Raw genomic sequence first — 22,335 nt, 5'->3', positions numbered from 1 at the left:
AAAACAAACAACCCAGTCCAAAAATGGGCAGGAGACCTAAATCAACATTTCTCCAAAGAAGATATACAGATTGCCAACAAACACACGAAAGAATGCTCAACATCATTAATCATTAGAGAAATGCAAATCAAAACTACAGGGGGATATCATCTCACACCAGTCAGAATGGCCATCATCAAAAAATCTACAAACAATAAATGCTGGAGAGGATGTGGAGAAAAGGAGACCCTCTTGCACTGTTGGTGGGAATGTAAATGGATACAGCCACTGTGGAGAACAGTATGGAGGTTCCTTAAAAAACTAAAAATAGAACTACCATACGACCCAGCAGTCCTACTACTGGGCATATACCCTGAGAAAACCATAATGTTTTCCAATGTTCATTGCAGCTCTATTTACAATAGCTAGGACATGGAAGCAACCTAAGTGTCCATCAACAGATGAATGGATAAAGAAGATGTGGCACATATATACAATGGAATATTACTCAGCCATAAAAAGAAACAAAATTGAGTTATTTGTAGTGAAGTGGATGGACCTAGGGTCTGTCATACAGAGTGAAGTCAGAAAGAGAAAAATAACATATGGTAACACATGTATGTGGAATCTAAAAAAAAAAAATGGTTCTGATGAACCTAGGGGCAGGACAGGAATAAAGACACAGACGTAGAGAATGGACTTGAGGACACAGGGAGGGGGAAGGGTAAGCTGGGACAAAGTGAGAGAGTGGCATGGACATATATACACTACCAAATGTAAAACCGATAGCTAGTGGGAAGCAGCTGCATAGCACAGGGAGATCAGCTCGGTGCTTTGTGACCACCTAGAGGGGTGGGATAGGGAGGGTGGGAGGGAGACGCAAGAGGGAGGAGATATGGGGATAAATGTATATGTATAGCTGATTCACTTTGTTATAAAGGAGAAACTAACACACCATTGTAAAGCAATTATACTCCAAGAAAGATGTTAAAAAAAAAAGACAGAAAGATAATTTTTGTAAAGAAAAAACTCTTTGTAACATGAATAAAAGCTAATCAGTTCTATGCATCCAAAAAAAAGAAAAAAAGAATAGTGCCTATTTCACTGGATTATTAGGAGGATTAAATGAGAATATAAAGTGACTTAGCACAATTTCCGCCTCAGTAACTGTGGCCCTCTGCTAAGTGTTCACATATTTATATGTAGATATACATAAACCCACATTTTTATATATACACACACACACATAGGGAAAAATACATCATACATAAATATCTATGTATATTTACATATGTAAGGCAGTTGGAGTATGTCAGAAAGAGGGAGAGGATATCATAATCTACTAGACTGATATTAATGACTTTAAAGGAAAATAATTCTCAATATTTTAAACTATGTCTATTATCTTGTTAAATTATTACTTTACTTGGAGTTATCATCAATTTATGGTAATAATAAGGTTTTACACTTACATTTTGAAAGACTGTTATATAAACAAAATAGTATTAAGTTCTTTTATAATGTTATTTCTGTAGTTCCAATTTTCACAGCAGTGAAATTGCCAGACTTTTCTATAATTCTAACAATCTAGAATGTACTGTGTAGTATCAGAGGAGTGGCATAAAGTTTAACAATAGAAAAAATGAAAAAAAATCTCCAAAATAGACTTTTGGACAAGATGGTGAAATGTGAACTAGAGATATGCCCTCAAACTTTTATACCTGGTACTCATTTCTCCATGAAAGAACCTTGGTAAAAAAAAAAAAAAAATCAGTAGTCTCCATGTGTTGCAAGCAACTAGTTAAAAGTTATAATGTAAGAAAAGACTCCATTTACAATAGCAACACAAAAAGTATATAGCAATAAACGTAACAAGTAGGTAAAGCCTATATAAAGAAAAATTTGACAGTCTACTTAAGGGCATGTAGAAGGACGTATCTTGTATTGGAAAATTACAATGAAGTCAATTCTAAGTTAATTTGTAAATATAATCAGAACCTGGAGTGTTTTTTTCCCTCTGAAACTTGACAAGATGAGTCTAAAAATTCATGTGGAAAAAGTAGACAAGGAATAATAGCCAGGATTACTCTGAAAAATTAAAGGAGCAGTAGGAACCTCTGCCCTGTGTGCACAGCAGCACAGACCGTACCTCCTGTAGCTGTGCTGGCCACCAGGTGCTCCAGCCTGCTCAGGGATGCCGGGGCCACCCACTGCTGTCACCTTGGCCACTTCTCATCCGCTTGGAATTAGCAGTGAAACAGTTTTGAAAGAAGCTTTGATTACTGAGCAAGGAAGCTTGCATTTATTCAGTAAGTTACTCTTGACACTGTATATGGCCGTCTTGTTTACTGCCTCTTTCGGAACACACTGAGAGAAAGACAAGGGAATAATGGCTTTCACGTCACTAATCCCAGGCAAAGGTGTGGGGCTAGTAGTCCATGTTACCCACTAACACGTGGAGTGTGTGGGAGGTAACTAAACTGGGAGTTCCAACCTTGGAGAAGAAAGGGATGATTGTGATCGGAAAGTGAAAAAATCGTGGAATGTCCCTTGCAGTGTTAATGTAGGCAAAATGGATGGGCTGCATGAACACCCTGGAAATATGTCACCGCTCCAACATCTTATCCATACGCACCAAATAGTACAGTTCCTGTAAAACGTGTCACTGTTGCAAAACATGTAAACAAAGGGTTTACACACAGAAAAGAAATAATAGTGGTCTTTAAATATACAGAAAGATGATTCATCTTTCTATAATAAGAGAAACGCAGATCAGAGTTAGACTGAGAAAGCAGATTTCAAAAATTCATACGTATGATAGTGCACTCTATTGGTGAGTCTTATTTTGCATAAGAAAACAGGGAAAACAAGATATGTGTTTGTATTATATTTGTATAAAGAAACACCAGAAGGATAAACCAGAAACTTTGGGGGAAAAATTTGTCACCTCTGTGGGCCAAGGGTAGGGGCTGGTGAACAGGGCGGAAGGTGCTGGAATGAGAACAAAAATTCTTTGTGAATAGTTTTTATATAGTTTTTGACTTTGGACTCATGCAAAGATTATCCCCAAAATATCATGACTATGCTGAAGTTGTATAAGTGAATTTGAGTTTGGTTTTATTCAGGAAGCAATTGATTCAACGCCAAAGTACAGCGAGTTTCCCTTTGAAGTTCATAATTGTTGTTTTGCTCAGAGACTGGGCAGAATCTACTTTAGATGATTTAAAATTCAATGTCAATGCAATATGTATCTCTTATTGTTTACCATAAGAGCTGTTAAATATATTAATTAAATTGCATGACATTTATTTGTTTTGGTTCGGGGAAATGGGGAAGGGGGTCAGGTGGTCAGGTAACTTCTTTTGCCTCAGTATTGTGAAACAGATTGTTTCAATTATGTAATTACATAATAAACCAGATGCAGATATTTAAGTACAAAATCCAATTAAAAGATTACACCTAATTCAGATAAAAGCTCACACTTTTCTAATTATGTCAACTAATTACTTAGAATGTGTGAAAATTTTACGGAGTTCTAGAGAAAATTCCTAGGTTAGCATATCTTCTCCAACAGTTCTTCTGTAAAATATATTTTTTCAGAATCTTTGTTTCTCTCATCACTCATCCAGAAAAAAGCAAAACCCTTCCTATATTAGATTTACATCTGATTGGACTTCAAATTTTAAGTTCAGAATGCATGTAGTTCCAGCATAGGGACCTCCAGACAAGTTTATAAACCAATTTACCCTTATAATGCTCAACCAGTCTCCTGAAATCCAATCAATTGGAATTTTTTTAGTTTCAACTAATGGCGCAGCTCCATTGGTTGTTAAAGGGATACATTTCTGTACATTGTTCCCTCTTTTCTTTAATGAGGTCATATTTGTCCATGGAGGTTTGAATTTGTTTCTGCTCAAAGCTTATGAGCACTCCCAACTCAATTCCACTTTTTTTTTTTTAATTTTTTATTTTTTTTGCTGCGCCGCAGGGCATGTGGGATCTTCGTTCCCTGACCATGGATTGAACATATGCCCCCTGCAGTGGAAGCACGGAGTCCTAACCACTGGACCACCAGGGAATTCCCCTAATTCCACTTTAAATTAAAAGTCTGTTTATATTTTTTGGACCTTCAAAATAGTGTGAAATTGGGCCTCAAACTCATGTGAAGATAAGCCAGAAGCCGTGAATTCTTATGGAAGACTGTTCTTCCTCCATTAAGAACCATGGTGAACTCAGCAAGTTTCTATGCTGTTTCTGCAGGGCATTTTGTTTTCTAGGTCAACTTTTCACTTCACTGTGAGTGTAGCACTTCCTTATGTGCACAAGGATATCTCTGACCCTGCTGCCTGCCCTTGGTGGGCCCAAGGCGCTGCCTCCTGTCCTTCTGAGACTGACCTTTAAAAACTCACACTTTAGGCCACCTAGGATGAGGATGCTTGAGATTTCCTCAGGGCAGGGCCTTCAGTGTTTGTTATATCCTTGGACTCTTATTCACACTTCTTCTCTACTCTTAAGTGAAATCTTTAATTTAAAAAGTTAAACCATTCTTTTAGAGGGCAATATTAATATTTTAATCTAGCATTTCTGATATTTTCTTTTAGTAGAAGGATTTCAGGATCTCTGGTTCATCATATTGTTAGAAACTAAATTCTTACTCCTTGATTTGAGAACGGCTGCCTTTAATCATACACTTGGGATAGTTTGCCAGGATTGAAGGCTACCCCCTTTGAGGGGAAAAGAAAGAATTTGTCACCACCAGTTCCAATACACATACCTCTCTTTGACATTGTTTCAGCATCAAGTTTACTGAGTTTAACTTATTACCCTTGTTTTGAGCATCTTTTTTGTTCAAGACTCTGTGCTTGGCCTAAAAATTCTTGAGGGAATTAGCAGAGAGGGAATTAGTTTAGTATAGATCAGTGTTTGACATGCTTTCTACTTTCAGTTGTGATGCCTAAAACAAAGGAGGTGCTGGAGAGAGCTTGAGACAATGTGTATGATGGTTCCATGCAAATTTTGGGAAAACAGGCAGTGGATTCACTAGACCTCTATAGACGTTGAAGTTTGAATGCAAGTTTCCTAGCAAAAAGTAACTATTTGATAGAAAGGCACAGAAGTAGCTAAAGACAAATCAGAATTTCACCTTTGAATCTCTCATGTTAATCTCTTGCCAGTATTCTGCATAAAGCAAATGGAGATATTTTCTGTACTGTTACAAATTTAGTTCCTCCTCTCCCCTCTCTATATGTAGCTCACCTGTCATGGTGAGTGATAACCATACAGAAAAATTCACCTCTGTAAAGCCTCCTCTGAACTTCTTCAAGTTAGTTGCTTCATCTGTCTTTCCAGAATAATTTATACAAATCTCTCTTAGGTCATTTATTGTGTGATGTCATTGAAATGCACTGTTTTAAAATTGTTTTTCTTCCTAAATCAACTTGCCTACTCTGGTAATAGTCATAATGAAAGCTTCATTTGTGAGTACTTTATATGTGACTAGACACAGATACATATTACATTAAACCTTTATAACAGACTTGTGAGTATTCTATTTTACAGATGAGGAAACTGAGACTTATGGAAGATACTAAGTAAATTTGCCTAAATCTTACCACGAGTAAGTAGCAAGACTAGGGTTTAAACCAGATCTGACTCCCTCACCGTGATCTTGCTAACTATGCTGTATGGCTAGGACATTCCCTTTTTTTCTAGTGCCTGGAGTTGTTTCTAGCACTGAATAGGCACTTGGGAAATATTTACTTAATAAAAAGTTAGTGAACATTGAAACACTGCTTTAATGAAAACTTATGAATTCATAAATGATTGCTAAATATTTACACATACACCAAGGTTTTGAGTTCTGGGATATCAAACAATAGGATTGTGCCAGCTATTAAATTCTAAGTGTGCACACGCACACACACACGCACACACACGCACACACACACACGCACGCACACGCACACACACGCACACACGCGCACACACACACGCGCACACGCACGCACACGCACGCACACGCGCACGCACACGCGCACACACACACGCACGCACACGCGCACGCACACGCACGCACGCAGTATAAAATGTAATAGGCAAGTGATTGTTGCAGCATTAGAAATTTAATATCACATACTGCAAAATCAAAATCCTCAGGTATTGTGTCTTTAATCTGTTTTAAGATTCCCGTCACTTAGATCAGATGTGGGCAGTACTACCCACATATAGGCCAGATGTGGCCTGCTGCCTGTCTTTATACATATAAAAGTTTTATTGGAACATAATCATGCTCATTTGTTAATTATCTGTGACTGCTTTTGTGCTACAAGGGCAGAGTTGAGTGGTTCAACAGAGATGATATAGCTGGCAAAGCCTAAAATATTTACTGTCTGACTCGATAGAAATAGTTGGCCAACTCCTGACATAGATCAACTATTGTTCTATCACTTGGTTAACTCTTTTCTGTATTTCCAGCATCTTCAAGATAGATTTGAAATTCAGCCAGGCGATGCTGGTCTCTATATAAATGGACTTCATGTTGATATGGATTCTTATGATCCTTTTAAGTAAGTATTGAATTATTGATACAAACTATGGTTTATATATGAAGGTACACTTTTGTCCTGAATTTAGGATTTGTTAAAATGCAAATAATCACTTTAAAGGTAAAGCAAGTATATCTTTTTTTTTTTTTTTTTTTGCGGTACGCGGGCCTCTCACTGTTGTGGCCTCTTCCGTTGCGGAGCATAGGCTCCGGATGCGCAGGCTCAGCGGCCATGGCTCACGGGCCCAGCCGCTCCGCGGCACGTGGGATCTTCCCGGACCGGGGCACGAACCCATGTCCCCTGCATCGGCAGGCGGACTCCCAACCACGGCGCCAGCAGGGAAGCCCTATTTTACTTTTAAAGAGAGTCATAAAACTACTTTAAAATTCATATTTAGAATATAAAATGAATTTAGTAAATGCAATACTTTAGTTCAGATATTCAGTTTTAATTGAATTCAATTTGCTTTTATTGAACTTAAATTAATTGTTCATTTGTTTCATTTTCTTAGCACCTTGGAAATATATTTGAAAACACAGGGAAGATTGAGAAGTAGGGTTCAAGTGGGGCTTTTATCTTTATTTAGTTGAATTTTTGGACCTAATCTTGGGAAAATACTAATCTGAGATATAAAGGCCAAATACTACACATAGAGAAGAGCAGTTGTCAGCTCCTGGCAGTAAACTTGAGAGGACAGAAATTACATTTGTGCTCAAGAACAGTGAAAATAGATTTAAAAGAGGGCAGAAATGGTAGGTAGATTTTGGAAAGTTCTCTGTGGCAGTGTATGGGGAAATTTTCATAACAGGAACATTGTGACGTGTAACTTGGAAAGGCTACAGGTTATTCAAGAGATAGAGCCCCCTGGGCTTCTCCACCTGGTAATCAGTGATCTGCAGGGCGTGTGATACATTTTTGTTCCTCGTTGATCGGATCACTAGTTAAAACTACTATAATTCCCTTAAAGAAGAAAAAAGAAAATATGTGAGGATATTTATATCTTCTGACATTTTTAGCACAAAATAAAAAATCAAAGAAAGAAGTTCTCAGGAAGGATCAGAGCATGTAGAATCAAAAGTGTGAAAAGGTTGATGAATGAAAGAAAATGATTCAGGAAAGAGGAGAGGAAGGAAATGTCCTATTAAGTTATATCCTGGATCTGGAGAGAGGTGCTTTGCAACCAGTACTTTAACATTGTCGATTTGGGGAAAGAAAGTGAAGGGGGAATTATTCTTCTCTTTCTTCCTATCTCCTACCCTTGTCGCGGTTTGGGTTGTAGAGCTGGTACCACGCCCACGCCCTAACCCTTCTTCCTCTGATCCCGGAGGAGCCAAAGCCTCCATGCCTCAGTGTCAGGTCAGCCCAGGTCCACACAGGCTGTGTCCAAGCCCAGCTCTCACCCCCAGGGAGACTAGGACAGTAGGAAGGAGTGGCAATGGCCAGGGAAAAAGGCAGGTAGGACTGAGGAAATTTGAGGAGTTCCATAAATGTGTTTTATATATCTACCTTAGATGCATTTGCCTTAGAGCTAATTAATAGCCACCCCAGCCACAGAATGGACCAGACTCTGGTCAGGTCCAAGTGCTCAAGAAGCTGACTCTGGTACATACTGGATGTTACTCATTTTGACAGCCAGCCTGTTCCTGCTTGAGTAATATCACTACAGTGTAACTACCAGAAAGATAGAGGTAACAAAGGTGTCTTGATATTCGCACTTGTGGAGTTTTTCTATATCTTAATAAAGTTGTCTGGCTCACAGTTCTTTTGCGCTGTGGATTAAATATGTATTTGTAATGCAAGCAACATTAAAATTCAATATTATAAAATCGATTCAATATTAAAATTCGATTTGGTTAATATCTGAACGCCTACTATGCTGTAGAGACTGCTAGATATCAGGGGTGTAGTGGTGAACAAGACAGAAACATCTTGCTTAAGCAAAATTTACAGTCTAGGAGGGTAACTGATATTAAATAATTGTATTATGATAAGGTTTGTAAAAGATGAAGTGCAGTGCTTTGAGAGCTTTTAACTCTTGATGGAACTCTTTAAGGGATTTAAACTTGTTCTTGATGGAACGTGGGGACAGTGCCTGTCAGATTTCTTCAAGGAAGTGATATTTAAGGATGAATCAGGCGAAGTGGGGAGTTGAGGTTCTGCAAGCATGACATATTTGAGAAGAATGCATTGTCTAGTATGGCCAGACTCTGCAGTGAGGACGAATTAGAAGAAGCTTAGGTCGCACAGGTGGGCAAAGATCAGATTGTGAAACCAGGTTCTGGGTTTTGGCCTTTAGTCTCAAGGGCAGGAGAAGCCAGTGAAGGCTTCTAAGCAAATTTAAAGATAGTGACTATTTAAAAGGAGAAAGCATGAGAGGTTATTTAACAATCCAGAGATATAAGTTTTCCTGATAAATAAACCTAGCATGTTTCAAGAACCAGATATTTTCTATTGGTATCCAAAATTCAAGATTTGAGAAGAGCAAGGAGGAAACTAATGCTTGCTGAGGGCAACTGTGTGCTCAGCAGTAAATTCATTTAATCGTAATACCCTATCAAGTGATTATTGCTATTCTCTTTTTTATTGATGGGGAAACAAAGACTCAGATCTCACATAAAGATAGGGACATAGCTAGCAAGTAGTTGCAGGATTTGAAATTTCATGTCTTTTCAACGTACCACAGTATGTAACTCTATCTAGTTTTTCTATTGGTGGTTTTCCTTGGAAACTAGGTTGTGATAACAAAGATGATCGTTACAGAAGCTATGAGGAATATTATAATTCTGTCACACGAAAGTCAATGAGATCAATAAGCATCATAAAATTTTTTAAATGGAGAGAACATTGGCAATACCATCCAAAATTCTTATTTTACAAATGAGAAAATTTAGACTCAAGGAATTAAGAACTTCAAGAAGCCCCACATGAAGAAGTAGTGTTATAGCTCTGACTAAATCTTACTGTGATATTCAACCTAGTACTCTTTTTAACACGCTCATCTTCTAATAGATTTGGGGGGAGGGGGTAGAAACTCTCCTTTGTAAAGCAGTGGTCAGAGCTGTCTAGGATACAGACATGCTGAGCTGATGTCATACAGAGCAGCTTGAAATACTTCTAAAACAGCCTTCTTCAGAGTTTAGCTATTAGATCTCTGCTTTTTAAATGTAGATCTCTATTGTCCTCCCCGAGAACTGTACTCTAAAGTCCGTATATTGCTTTATTCTAATTCTTTTCATTTCTGAAAGGTGAAGTGATTTCCAGGAATGGATTTTTGAATGAAGCACTTAGGTTAAATAAAATAAATATAAATTTTAACACTTGGTTTCAAAAAGTAATAATCAAAATTCCTCCTTGCCTAGTAGATTTTTACCTTCTCAAACATGAACATGAACATGCTTTACCCTACTCTGTACAGCCTTATCCATCTTTGCAGATACAGGGAAGCACCGCGTGCCTATAGCCTTCACGTCCCGGCTCTTCCACTCTACTGGCTGAGTGACTGGGCAGGAGGCTTCACCTCTCTGAGCCTCATTGGTGTCACTTGAGACTTCCTGAGGTTGTTTTGAGACACAGAATGAACTTGATAAACAGTAGTCTAAAGAATCAAACTGCCCTAACTTTTTGTCAGTAGGGTTATTTATTGATGTTGTTACTTTTAGCAGTAATACTTTCAAACATGTTTAAGAGCTATCAAATTATTATTATATATGTAATTAGAAATTTTAGTATGTATTCTCAACAGATGTGAACTTTCATGCTTTAATGGGGTTTCCCCTGCATTAAAATTTTATATTTTAGGTCATGTTTGATTTTACCTTGTTTTTGTAGTAGCTTTATCAAAAGAGCGACCTACTGTATTTTTTCCTTTCATTTTTGACCTGCTCAGTGGTGAGTATATCCTCACTTCTTTAGTGAAGAGTATAATAAATATACCTTGTTGTCTTATCCTTTAAATAAGAAGATTTTGTTACCACTTTAAAAAAAACCTCAGCATAAGTTTACCCTGGATAACTAGACTCCTTGTCTTATTTGTTAATGAGTTTAATAGTGTATTTTCCTGCTATGAATAAAAATACCAGTGAAACTTGTTTCTAATGCTTTGAGAAATCTATAAACTTTACAGGATTTAATAAAAAATTTTGGCAAAACAAAACATTTCTTTTCTTTAAACATAAAGTCTTTTGGATATGCTGAAACTAGAAGGAAAAGTGATGAATGGCCTTCGCAATCTTGGGATCAAAGAAGAACATATGAGCAAATTTTTAAAGTTAAGCTCGCCTGATTGGGACGATACCTATGCATTAGATATTAGACATCCTTCCATAATGGTAAGTATGCATGTAATTCCTCGCTTTAAAACCTTTAGTAGACTTCAGAGTTAACATAATACCAAATATTGGCAGACTTTAGAGTAAATGTAAGCATTTTGAAAGATGTTGTAGGAGAACTCAGTGAGAAGAAAAAGTTAAAACTACAGACTCATCCCCTCTCACCCTTACATCTTCTTTCCCCTTCCTGGTATTCTCTGTACTTCCTCACGAGAATATCTACTCAGCTCCTTCACTATCCTTTCCAGCTTTAAAGATAAAAACAAGTGAGAACAACAGAATAACCACATGAGCAACAACAAAATACCAAATGGTTAAAATCTGAGGAATATACGAATACCACCTTAATATAATGGAAATCTTGCCTAACCATTTGCAGTGGCCTCCTAACGTTCGGTCCACGTATTATAGCCTAAGTGAATTTTTTTGGAAATCTGATCACATCACTTTCCCTTGCTTAAAGCACAAAAAAAGTCCATCATATGGCCTAATAGGTGTAAATGGCCTACTTCCTCCTCTCATATCTTAAACTATGATATATTCTTTTTTACCACTCTCCCTTATCCCGTGCTTGGAAAGCAGTTCTTCCTCTCTTTATCCAGTTGACCCCTACTCTCTTTTCAGACTTCAGCTCCAAAAAATACTTCCTGAGAGAAGCTTTCCTTAACTATCCAAAGTAGACGATTATTTCATATACGCATTGTGTCAAGGAATCCTCAGGTTCACCCTTAGGTTCAGTGGGTTTGCTAAAAGGACTGACAAGGCCTGGAAGTTGTTATACTCATGGTTACGATTTATTAGAGCAAAAGAATACCAAGCAGTATCAGAAGCAGAAAGGGCATGGGGTGAAGTCCAGAGGAAACCAAGTACAAGCTTCCAGGAGTTCCTCCTGGTGGAGCTGTGCAGGACATGCTGAATTGGATGTGTGACAGTCTGCGCAAAGTGCTGCCTACTAGGGGAGCTGACTTGAGCCTGAGGGTTCAGGGGTTTAAGAGGGGTTTAAGAGGGGTCTGGCACTTGAGCATATAGTGGCCATGTGGCTGATGTTAGTCACTGAAACGCCAGACCCTGAGAGAAAAAGCAGGTATTCATCATAAATCATATCGTTTGTAAAAACTCTGTACAAACTGCTAGAGCACGCAGCAGGCCCCCAGCGTGCAAAACACTCTTTATCAGTCAGAACATTCCGAGAGCTCAATTCCCAGGAGCCAACCTAGAGACCCTTTATCAGGAACACAGGCCCTTCTTGGGAATGTGCAAGGTGTGGGCAGCCCAGGCTTGCTGACTTAGTCCCCTCTCTCTCTCTCTCTCTCTCTCTCTCTCTCTCTCTCTCTCTCTCTCTCTCACTCCCTCTCTCTCCCTCTCTCACTCTCTCACTCACTCACACACACACACACACACACGTGTGTGTATGTATGTATCTATATTTATTATGTTATAGAACTACCAATCACTCTGTGTACTTAGCACAGTTATAATTTTACATTTATCCTGTGGTTCTTTGTGATGTCTTTGTTTCTTACTTGACTATATAAACTTCATGAAGGTAGGAATTTTTTCATTTTTTCTCTCACCATTATATCCCTGGCTGTAGTAGGTACTCAATAAATATAAATATTCCTTGAATGAATAAGTAAATACTTATCTCAAACCAACATAAAGCATAATTTTAACAGTGAAACTCCGGAAGCATTCCAGTCAGAACATAATATAAGTATGTTCATTCACTGATATGATTTAACATTATTATAAAAAGTATTAACTATTAGAAATGAGAAAATAAAAATGTTGCATAAGATTATGTAACTAAAACTCCTTAAGGGAAGCATTTATAATTAATAAGAGATTTTAGTAATATGGGTTTGAAGTAACTGTAAACAGATCAAAAGCTTTTTTTCCAAAAACCACTTGGAAGACATAATGATTTATTCATAATAACATAAAAATTGAAATACCCTGATAATATCTTAATAACTACTATGTGATAAAATAGTCTTAATAACTAATGATAAAAACTACAACTTAACTGATGAGTTAGAAAAGAAGGGTAAAAGGACACATGGAGAGTGTTAATTGGCATAGCCTTTTAAAAAATTATGGCTGCGGTGCTGTTAAACTGTTCATATATACTTGAGCTAGTAATTTCACTGGAAACTTCCATAAAGAAGTAGGAAATGGAGAAAAATCATTATATCCAAAGATATCATTACTGCATATTTTTGAAACAACTAGAAATGAGTTAGCTATAAACAGAAATGTTGTAAGTTGTATAACCACACAATTATTATTCAGAGATCAAAATTATGTTTATAGATATGTTTTAATAACCAGGGATAATGACTATGTCCTCATGTAAATAAAAAATGTAGATTTATATGATATCATCATGTGAAAAGATAGAGGATCAGAAGGAAATCTATCAAAATATTAAGTTACTAATGGGTGACGTGGTTTGGTCGGTATTTTTTTTCATGCTTTTCTGTAAATTTCAGATTTTAACAATGGGCATTATTATATGATCAGGAAAAAAAAGGTTTTAAGGGAAAAAAACATAACTTCACTGGATGTCATACTGTTTGTTTTCCTGTAGAAATTTAAGGGATTCGCTCTGAAGTGTTGCAGTTGTTACAGTTATTTTGTCCTGTGGGAACAGCCGTCCCACTTATAGACCTAGTCCACCATCCAAGAATCATGGAACAATAACAGCACCAAAGAACTACCATATTCCCTGAACATCAGAGACCTCAGACTGAGGACAAACCACATATGTTATTAATTAGTTACCATCGTATTTTCCAGAACAATTTTCTAAATGATTTGTTTGTTGATACTGTTTTTTTTACTACTCTTTAGACCATATTCTCTCATTAGCTAGATTTTACTCTTTCTTGGATATTTTTAAACTCTATAGCAGATATCTTTTCTAATAATGTTTTATCAGGAAAAGGAATGACCATGTTAGTAATCTTAATACTTTGTGCCTTTTATTTTAAGCATCTATGCTTTTGATCATTTCTAGAAGAATGCTGAGAGTAAGTCACACTGTTAAAATGAGGGAAGTAATTTTCAAGGCTATTCTGGACATAAGAAATAGACCTGTAAAGAAACTGTCCAGCTGCATTTATAAAGTAACATCCTGATCCTCTAAGGTTGGCCGTGGAAGACAGTCACTCACATGGGGGGAGCAGCCCTGATGCTGTTCCCATTGCCTCCACCGCCCACAGAGTCGCAAAGGCTCCTCCTATACTGCTATAAAGTCTCCTTTCTTGCCCAACTCTTCGACACCTTCGGGCGGCTTTCTTTTACAAGGAACTTCTATCTGAGAGTGTCATGAAGTAATTTTTATTGAGATAAAATATAAATAAGATAATGCTTTTTTAACCATTGTAAGTGTGTAATCCATTGGCATTAAGTAGATTCACAGTCTTGTCCAACCATCACCATTATCCATTTCTAGAACTTTTTCATTATTTCAAATAGAAACCCATTCCCTTCTCCTCTAAGTCCCCGGTAACCTCTGTTCTACTTTTTGTCTCTATGAATTTCCTATTCTAAGTACTTCATGTAAGGTTAATCATACAGTATTTGTCCATTTATGCCTGGCTTATTTCACTAGGCATAATGTTTTCAGTGTTCATCCGTATTGTAGCATGTATCAGAATTTCATTCCTTTTTAAAACTAATAATTTTTAAAGTATCTTTTTTACATACTATTAAGGGAAGCTTCGTGTCTCAATTAAATGCTTCTGTTTTTCCACTTGGAAAGTGCCTGCCTGAGTAGAAAATTGTTTCTGAGGCTTTATTCTCTAGATACCTTAAAAAAATCAACTGGTACAAATGCAGAGCTCTGAGGTCTCAGTACTCTTCAGCTTGGTCTGTTAGAGCAGCAAAATTAGCTCACACATTAGCTTTATTTTTGTTTCATAGCATTTTCTACCACCCAATATGATATGTATTTGTTTATAATAATCTTCCAGTGGAATTTAAGTGCCACAAAACCCAGGACTTTGTTAAATATCTTCAACACACATCACGTCCTATTGAATAGGAAGCACTCCAAAAAAAATCATTGACTATCTTAATGTCAAAACAGAGTTATTCATGAATGAAAGCAATACTTTGCTTTTAATTCTTTTTCCCCTGGATCTGTCTCCCCACTTTTTATCTTTACAGAGAAAGCTGAGGCCCTGAGTTAAATCACTTCTGACCTCTGTGTTTATACCCTCCCCCTCAAAAAATCTTGGTGGTTTATTTCTTAAAAGTCTAATTGACAGTTAAGTAAGAATCTGAGGTTCATTGGTATTCTTCTATCCCTGATTTACCATTCCAGCTTTCTCTGTCTCAGACATCAGGAATCACCTCAGGTGTCACTGGAATTTTGTTAAGAGTCGGTAAAAACAATCATAGGATTATATGTTTGGCTCCTTTGGATTGTAATTTCTTTTCAGTTCACTGTGCCAGACGACGAACAGTGACAGAGGCTTTGGTCATATTCTAGCAAAACTACCCCTGCAACTGTTTTCTGTACTGTGATGTTGATGATGTAGCCGTATTCCTGGGGCGTTTATTATAACTTTCTTTAATTTTCTTTAATGTTCCCAAGTCACTCTAGCCACTTGTCATTATATAAAAACAATTCTAATTTTTTGTTACTGTCACCAAGATGATAGTGGTATGATTGTTTTTTAAAAAGGCACCAGTAGGCACAGGCAGAGCTTATAAGTTCTTTAGCTAAGAGTGTAACTTGCCAACCACAGTGGATCCCACAGTCATAAAGGCAAGTTTCCCTGTCCACGTCCAGTCATGATGTTGTAAATCAGTTGACTATAGACATGTGGGTTTATTTCTGGACTTTCAGTTCAATTCTGTTGATCTGTATCTTATCCTTATGCCAGCACCACACTGTTTTTTTTGGTTTTTTTTACTGTAGCTTTGTAGTAACTTTAAATATCGGGAATTTTGAGTCCTCCAACTTTATTCTTCTTTTTTAAGATTGTCTTGGCATCCTTGCACCTTTCCCTTTCATTATGAATTATGGAATCAGCTTGTCCATTTCTGTTAAAAAGAAAAAAAGACAGCTGGAATTTTTATTGAGATTTTGTTGAATCTATAGATCAATTTAAGGAATATTGCTATTGAAATATATTACATCTTCCAATCCATGAACATGGGATGCCTTTCCATTTATTTAGGTCTTCTTTAATTTCTTGCAACAATGTTTTGTAGCTTTCAGTGTAAGTCTCAGACTTGTTAAATTATTTCTAAGTATTTTACCCTTTTTTATGTCCCTATAAATGGAATTGTTTTCTTATGTTTAATTTAGGATTTTTCATTGCCTTTTTTGTTGTTGTTGAAAACTGGACATCTTGAATATTGTACTGTGGCACTTCTGGAAGTCAGATTCTCACCCCTCCCCAGGGTTTGTTATTGCTGTTTGCTGTTGTTTTTGTTATTTGTTTAGTGACTAATTGTATAAAGTCTGTATTCTTTTTCACGTGTGGCCACAGAAGTGTCTGTTATGTTAGCCTAGTCATCTGCTAAGTATTGGACAGAGATTTACTTACACGCCTCGAACCAGAAAATCTCCCAGTCTTTGCACGGGGGCTCTGTGTGTGTGGCACATGGAGGGAGGGGGAGCAGCACACGCTAAACATTCAATCAGGTGGTCTGCATCTCTGCATTAGCCTTCAGTTCTTGTTTGCACAGAGCTTGGAAGTCAGCCGGGGTGAGAAGAACGTAGGGCCTTCTCAGGTCTTTCCTGAGCATGCACGTGTTCCTGGGCATGCACGTGGCCTTGTAGATTCCCAGGAATACGTCAGAACCTCTCAAAGCCCTGTTTCCCAAAACATCTCATTCCCCAGCCTTTCCTCACTAAGTTTGTGGTTACTCTATTGTGCGTCCCAGCTATTTTCTGTTGTCTCAGGAGTGACTAAAACATTTGCCTGTAAATGTTTTCCATAAATCAGAGTAGCAGCTTTAACACTAGGCGAATCACAAGTTAGGCAGGATAAAGGCAAGACTTTTCAGAAGGTTTTCTAGGGAGTCACCAGACAGTTCAAACAAAAAGTTACAATTCATTCAGAATGAAGTCCATTCTACTGCTTCTGGTAATATTGGTACTGGAATGTGAGCTGTCATTTTCAAGGCTACTGATTAGCTTGGGAGCAGGAGATGGGACTTAGGTAAGTTATAATGCCACACATCTCAGTGTTCTTACTGAGATGCAGCCATTTTTCTTGAATAAACACTCTCAGGGTTGCTGCAAGCTTTTGGTTAGTTTTCATGGTTCTGAAAATATTCATTCCCACAGATTTTCTAGTTTTTCCATTTTCTGTATAAGGACGGAGTTTTGGAGCTCCTTACTGAGCCATTTTAGCTAATGTCACTCCCCAAAGAGAGCCCAGAAGATGTGAACTGTAAGTCTTTTAAGTTCTTTGCTTCTCTCGGAGAGAGAGTCAGCCTCTAACAGCATGACCCATTATGTGAGTATTTGTTGACCTGTATAGCTCCTTGGATGTTCAGGAAATTGTCTTCCAGGTTCTAATCTATAAATGACAGTATCTTTTTTTCAGTATCTTGGAAGCCTAGTAGATAGAAAGGCCCGAGTTATGACCAACAGAATGGATGGAGGTAGATCACTGGAGTGTCAGTGCCAGTTCTGCATGCGAATTTGTGAGGCGCTCTTCCAGGTACTGTTGCTGCTTTTGTGTATTCACCTGAGACTGGGGAAAGGGGCAGTTCAGTGTCTGTGGGCCTAGTCAATGTGATTTCCAGTGTTGTCTCAGTAGTTCTCCAAAATGGACCCACGTTATTACCTCAATTACTTCCCCCAAAACCCATGGCTGTAAATTAGGCCATTTCTCTAGCTTTCTAACTTTAGTATTTGTGATAAGAATCACGTAGGGCCCTTGTTTTCAATGGGGATGATTTAGCAGACCTGAAGTGGCACCAAGGAGTCTGCATATTAAATAAACACGTGCAGCTGTTTTGATCCACATTAGAAATGACTCTGTCTCCAGTCATTAATTCAAGTTCAGTGGGACTGATACACAGAGCATAATGCCAGGTTATCACCTGAAGTAAAAAATACAACTCACCACCAAGGGGATCGGATATTCACATCCTCTACATGGTGCCGCCTTCTCCTCTGACCCAGGATTCCCGCAGGAGAACAGTTAACTAATCTAGACATTGCTGACTGAGTCTACTGCAAGTTCCAGTTCTCACAGGATCCCCGGCCTATTGTGAGGCTCTTTGGAACCGTTCCCATTACCTTCACATCTTGGCAAGCATTACCTCAGAAACATAAATAAGAGACAGTACTACTGATTTTTCCAGGGAGACTAAAGTTCTCCCCTCTATCTCAGTACCACCAAGACAAATTTTAGTGGAAAAAAGCTAATCCCAGAACCCATCTTGTTAGCCACTAAAATAGAAATTGTTACAACTGTCAACTGTCATTTATAGACGAGGATGTCTGAAACCGAGTTAATTCCTTCTCTGCTTTCCTGTCCTCTCCCCTGGAAAAACCTACTTCTTAGAGCTTAATGTCTCTCTGCTGATACAGTGTTCCTCTCTGAAAGCCATGAATTACCCTAGATTTCTCCCTCCTCTTCATCCCTCTTTGTGTGTGTCTCTTAATTCTGCCTTCTCTCTAAAACCACTGCCTCTGGCTTAGGTAAGCCCTCCAGAAATTCATGTCTAGATTAGTGCAAAAGCCTCCTCGTTTCTTCAGGTACTGCGTTGTCCCATTTGTCCTCTCCTCTCTGACTTTGAGCTACAGGTACGTTAGACCTTTTGCCCGTGTCACTCATCTCTCTTACACTTTGTTTTGATTTTGCATTATTTTTGTTTGCTTTAGTTAAAATACATTCTGTTGATCTGTCATCCTGTTTCCTAATCCCTGTCTCTTCTTTTGTGTCCGGTCTGCAATTAAAACCACCTGATAAGTTCATCCATTTCTTAATTACGGACACTGTTTTAAATTCTGCAATATCCCTTTGGTTCTTTTTTTTTTAATAGGTTTTAGTTCTCTGTTAAAAGTTTCCGTCTTTCCACCTATTTTTGTTCTTTTTAAAATGTATATGAATTGTTATTTTAAAGTCCTTGCCTAAGTCCCTTTCTATTGTCTGTTTTTTTTCTCCTGCATTTTGATATTTGGTCCTTTTCTTTTTGTATGACAGTTTTTGGTTAGAACCAGAAGTTGCTGATGAAAAGTTATAGAAGCAAAGAACTGTAAGGTCTGTTCTGGCAGTCCAGGTACCAGACGCTTACTTCATTCTGTTGAGGCTTGATTTTAGGCTGTGTGAGAGTTCTTCTCTTTTGTGTCTTACTCCTAGCGTCTGGCCCTACTGGGTCTCTAATGAAAGTGCAGTGTTTAGCAAAGTCCTTCCACCTTGAACTCCAACCTCTGTCTCTTCAGTAACGTGTTATGCCTGCAGCTTCAACCTCCGCGTTTCTGTTTTCTCCTGGCCTTTTTGCGGGGGGAGGCGTGTTGCCATGTGTATGTGTAGATGAGTAGTCAGCAAATGAGAGGAGTTTCTGCAGAGATTTCTTTGGTTTCTTCTCTGCGGTTTCCTCCTCCTGGACTTGCCCCCATCTCACATCTCATCAGTTTGGCAGCCCTAACTTTCTCTTCTGTCTTTCCCGATATGTAGGAAATATATCTTCCCCACACTGGGACTGCGCAATATGACTGTCACTCTCTGTTGGAATTCTCTTCCTCCAGGCTGCAATTTGGAAAATGCACCCAGCAACAAAGTTGAGGAGCTTTCCTCCTCTGCCTCCTGAAGGATTGTAACTCCTCAGTTGTTAATTGTTGGTTGACCCCTACCTCCATGACTCTAGACAGTGCTTTTCTCTACCTTTTGTCATTGTTTCGGGGTGGGGGGGGGGAAAGGCTAGTCTAATATAAGCTGTTCCATCTTTATTAGAACTGGACATCCAAAATGTCGGTTTTAAACATTTAACTTTTGTTAAGTCGTTTTATTTTCCTTATGTCCAAGCTTTTAAATTTTAGAGGAAAGGTAAATGACCTCATTGCCTCCTGTACCTTAAATGGTTTATCGGAGTAATTTTTATACAATTTTATTTTTTAGTATGAAAAACAAACATATGAGTAAATGGAGTCAATTGTTTCGGAAGGGGAAGGCTTAATGTAGAAGGCTATGGGAATATAAAATTTTTGCACATATATGTTCCTTAAAGAATGTTCAACTAGCTTCTTATACTTAATCAGAAATGTAGAAAATCTTGTGTATATTTCACTTGCTGTTTGACAAAGTGAAATCCGGCTTTGAAAATGATCTAAGTATTAATATAGCTTTCACAGATTTCTGGATTCTTTTCTAGTGGATTAATGACTTAGAAACTGATGATTTGTATGTTATGTGGCCTTCAAGTTGCCAGGAACTCTTGAAGCCAGTGTCCCCTGGAAGTATACCTTTCATAAGGCGTAATTTTCATAATTTGGTAAGTTTTATACTTTGAAATTTTGTATACATCTTTTATAAAGATATCACCATTCTTTTTGGACTACCCTGCTCTTGGTAAGTAGGCATGTGAGTAATAAGGAAAGGAGTATTTGCCTGATGCAACAAGCTTGAGGTGGCATGGCTGACTAGGTATCAAAAGCTAGCAGTGTCACATAACCTGCCTTTTATTATTTAACCCTCATGTGCTTTTATAATACCATCATTAAATTGATGGGTTACTGTTATATTTTCTAAAAGCAATTTATGATCAAACTTTTCTTCCTTCTTTATTATAAAGAACTAATTTAAGTACATTTCAGGGAAAAATACATAAATACTACTATGTCATCTGTGATATAAATATTCATTATTACAATGTTAAATAACCTTATAGAACTTTGTAATGTGGAGAAAACACCTAGGGCTTTATATTTTTTTCACATAGGAATTGAATATCTTAGTTCCTACAGCAGATGTTAATGCTGTTATTTTTTGGATCAAAATTCAATTTCTATTTCCTTTTTTAAAAAACTCATCACAGAAAATCCAACGAACACTTAGAATAAGGTATTTCACTTCTTGTAAAAAATATTTACTTAGTGCTGTGCTTCAAAAAGAGGATGAATAACCTGATTAAATTTCGGGTATTATATTTTGGTGTGTAGCTTTTAGAAATTTGTAAACTGTGAAATTCTTTCTTATGTACGTTCCTCAAAATTCTTTAAAATTGCTAGAAAATTTTAAAAATTGTGCCTTGAATTTCATGCTTTTAGCTACAGAAATTAGATTAAGTTTCAATTTCATGAAAATTATGAAGTGTTAAAACAAAATGGTGATTATAGTCTATCTACTTTTTTTTAGGTTCTGTTTATTGATCCGGCTCAAGAATATACCGTGGACTTTATAAAACTTGCTGAACTTTTCTTTTATCATAAAATTCCTCTTAGGTAATTATCAATTTATAACAGACTGTCAACTGAAGGAAATCCAGTGATGTTCATGTTGTGTCACACGGAGTGTCAATGTTGAATTCAAAGTGATGGTCATCTCTAGTGCCTGACACGACATAGCTGTGTGCTGTGAAAAATCATACACCTTTATGGTCGACTCCATTAATCAGAGCTGCTTGGTAGTCTTGTTTACCCTGTTACCTTCCTGAGAGAATGATTGTCACTTGGGTACTTAAGGATGGGTCCATTTTCCGTGGTCGTGTTAGGAGTACACTTCCCTCCACTTTTTCTTTCTGGAAAAAAATAGCTATTTGATAATGTCACCACCAGAGAGAGTTTTACATTTTGGAGGAATCGAACAGAGATGAGGATTTTGGTGAAAAGGCATTACAAATCAAAGCTTTTCAAATAATAATACTCCCCTTTACCCCAGATACTAACACATTCCCTCCATCTAGATGTTCTAGTCTAATAATATTTAAAAATCGTGGTTTATTGTGGTTCAAGAGGTAGTTGTAACATCTCTCATTCATCTTCTTTCCTAGAATTGGTTTTGTGTTCATTGTTAATACAGATGATGAAGTTGATGGAAAAAATGATGCTGGAGTTGCCCTTTGGCGAGCTTTCAACTATATTGCAGAAGAGCATGGTGTATCACAAGCATTTATTTCCATAGTACACGTGAGTTGATGTACTACATATAATTTCTTTAGGATGTTTAGTGGCTTTTGCATTACTATAATTATTATTATTTATTATTTTAACATTTCAAAGTTTATAAAAACTATCATGGGGATTAGTACACATGATGAATTTGATTCTTGCAGCTCCCAACTGGAGTACATAATATTGTCCCCATTTTATAAATGAGGCTCTGCCCAAATCTATGGATTTATTTAGGTTTACCCAACCAATAAAGGAACTTAAATTGTATATATAAATTTAGAGGAAGCATATTAATAGAAAATAGTTAGTAAGGGAAGAATTCTTGAGCTGGGTTTGGAATAAAATCATGAATAGAAAAGATTATTTCAAACTTAAATGTTCTAAATGACAAAGT

The 22,335-nt window shown here is 37.3% G+C and overlaps 1 protein-coding gene across 1 annotated transcript in view; it reads left to right on the top strand.

Moving 5' to 3' along the window:
* Positions 1–22,335, top strand: part of UGGT2 (UDP-glucose glycoprotein glucosyltransferase 2) — a 164,564-nt gene that overhangs the window by 47,374 nt on the left and 94,855 nt on the right. The window contains exons 11-15 of the mRNA XM_060128687.1: positions 6,454–6,545; positions 10,702–10,852; positions 20,204–20,323; positions 21,187–21,272; positions 21,821–21,956. Coding sequence (XP_059984670.1) covers positions 6,454–6,545; positions 10,702–10,852; positions 20,204–20,323; positions 21,187–21,272; positions 21,821–21,956 — 585 coding nt within the window. The remainder of the gene's footprint in view (positions 1–6,453; positions 6,546–10,701; positions 10,853–20,203; positions 20,324–21,186; positions 21,273–21,820; positions 21,957–22,335) is intronic.

This window comes from Lagenorhynchus albirostris, chromosome 18 (assembly GCF_949774975.1).
Source record: "Lagenorhynchus albirostris chromosome 18, mLagAlb1.1, whole genome shotgun sequence".
Classification (NCBI taxonomy): domain Eukaryota; kingdom Metazoa; phylum Chordata; class Mammalia; order Artiodactyla; family Delphinidae; genus Lagenorhynchus; species Lagenorhynchus albirostris.
The sequence above is the reverse complement of the archived record's forward strand: the minus strand, read 5'-3'. Positions and strand labels throughout refer to the sequence as shown.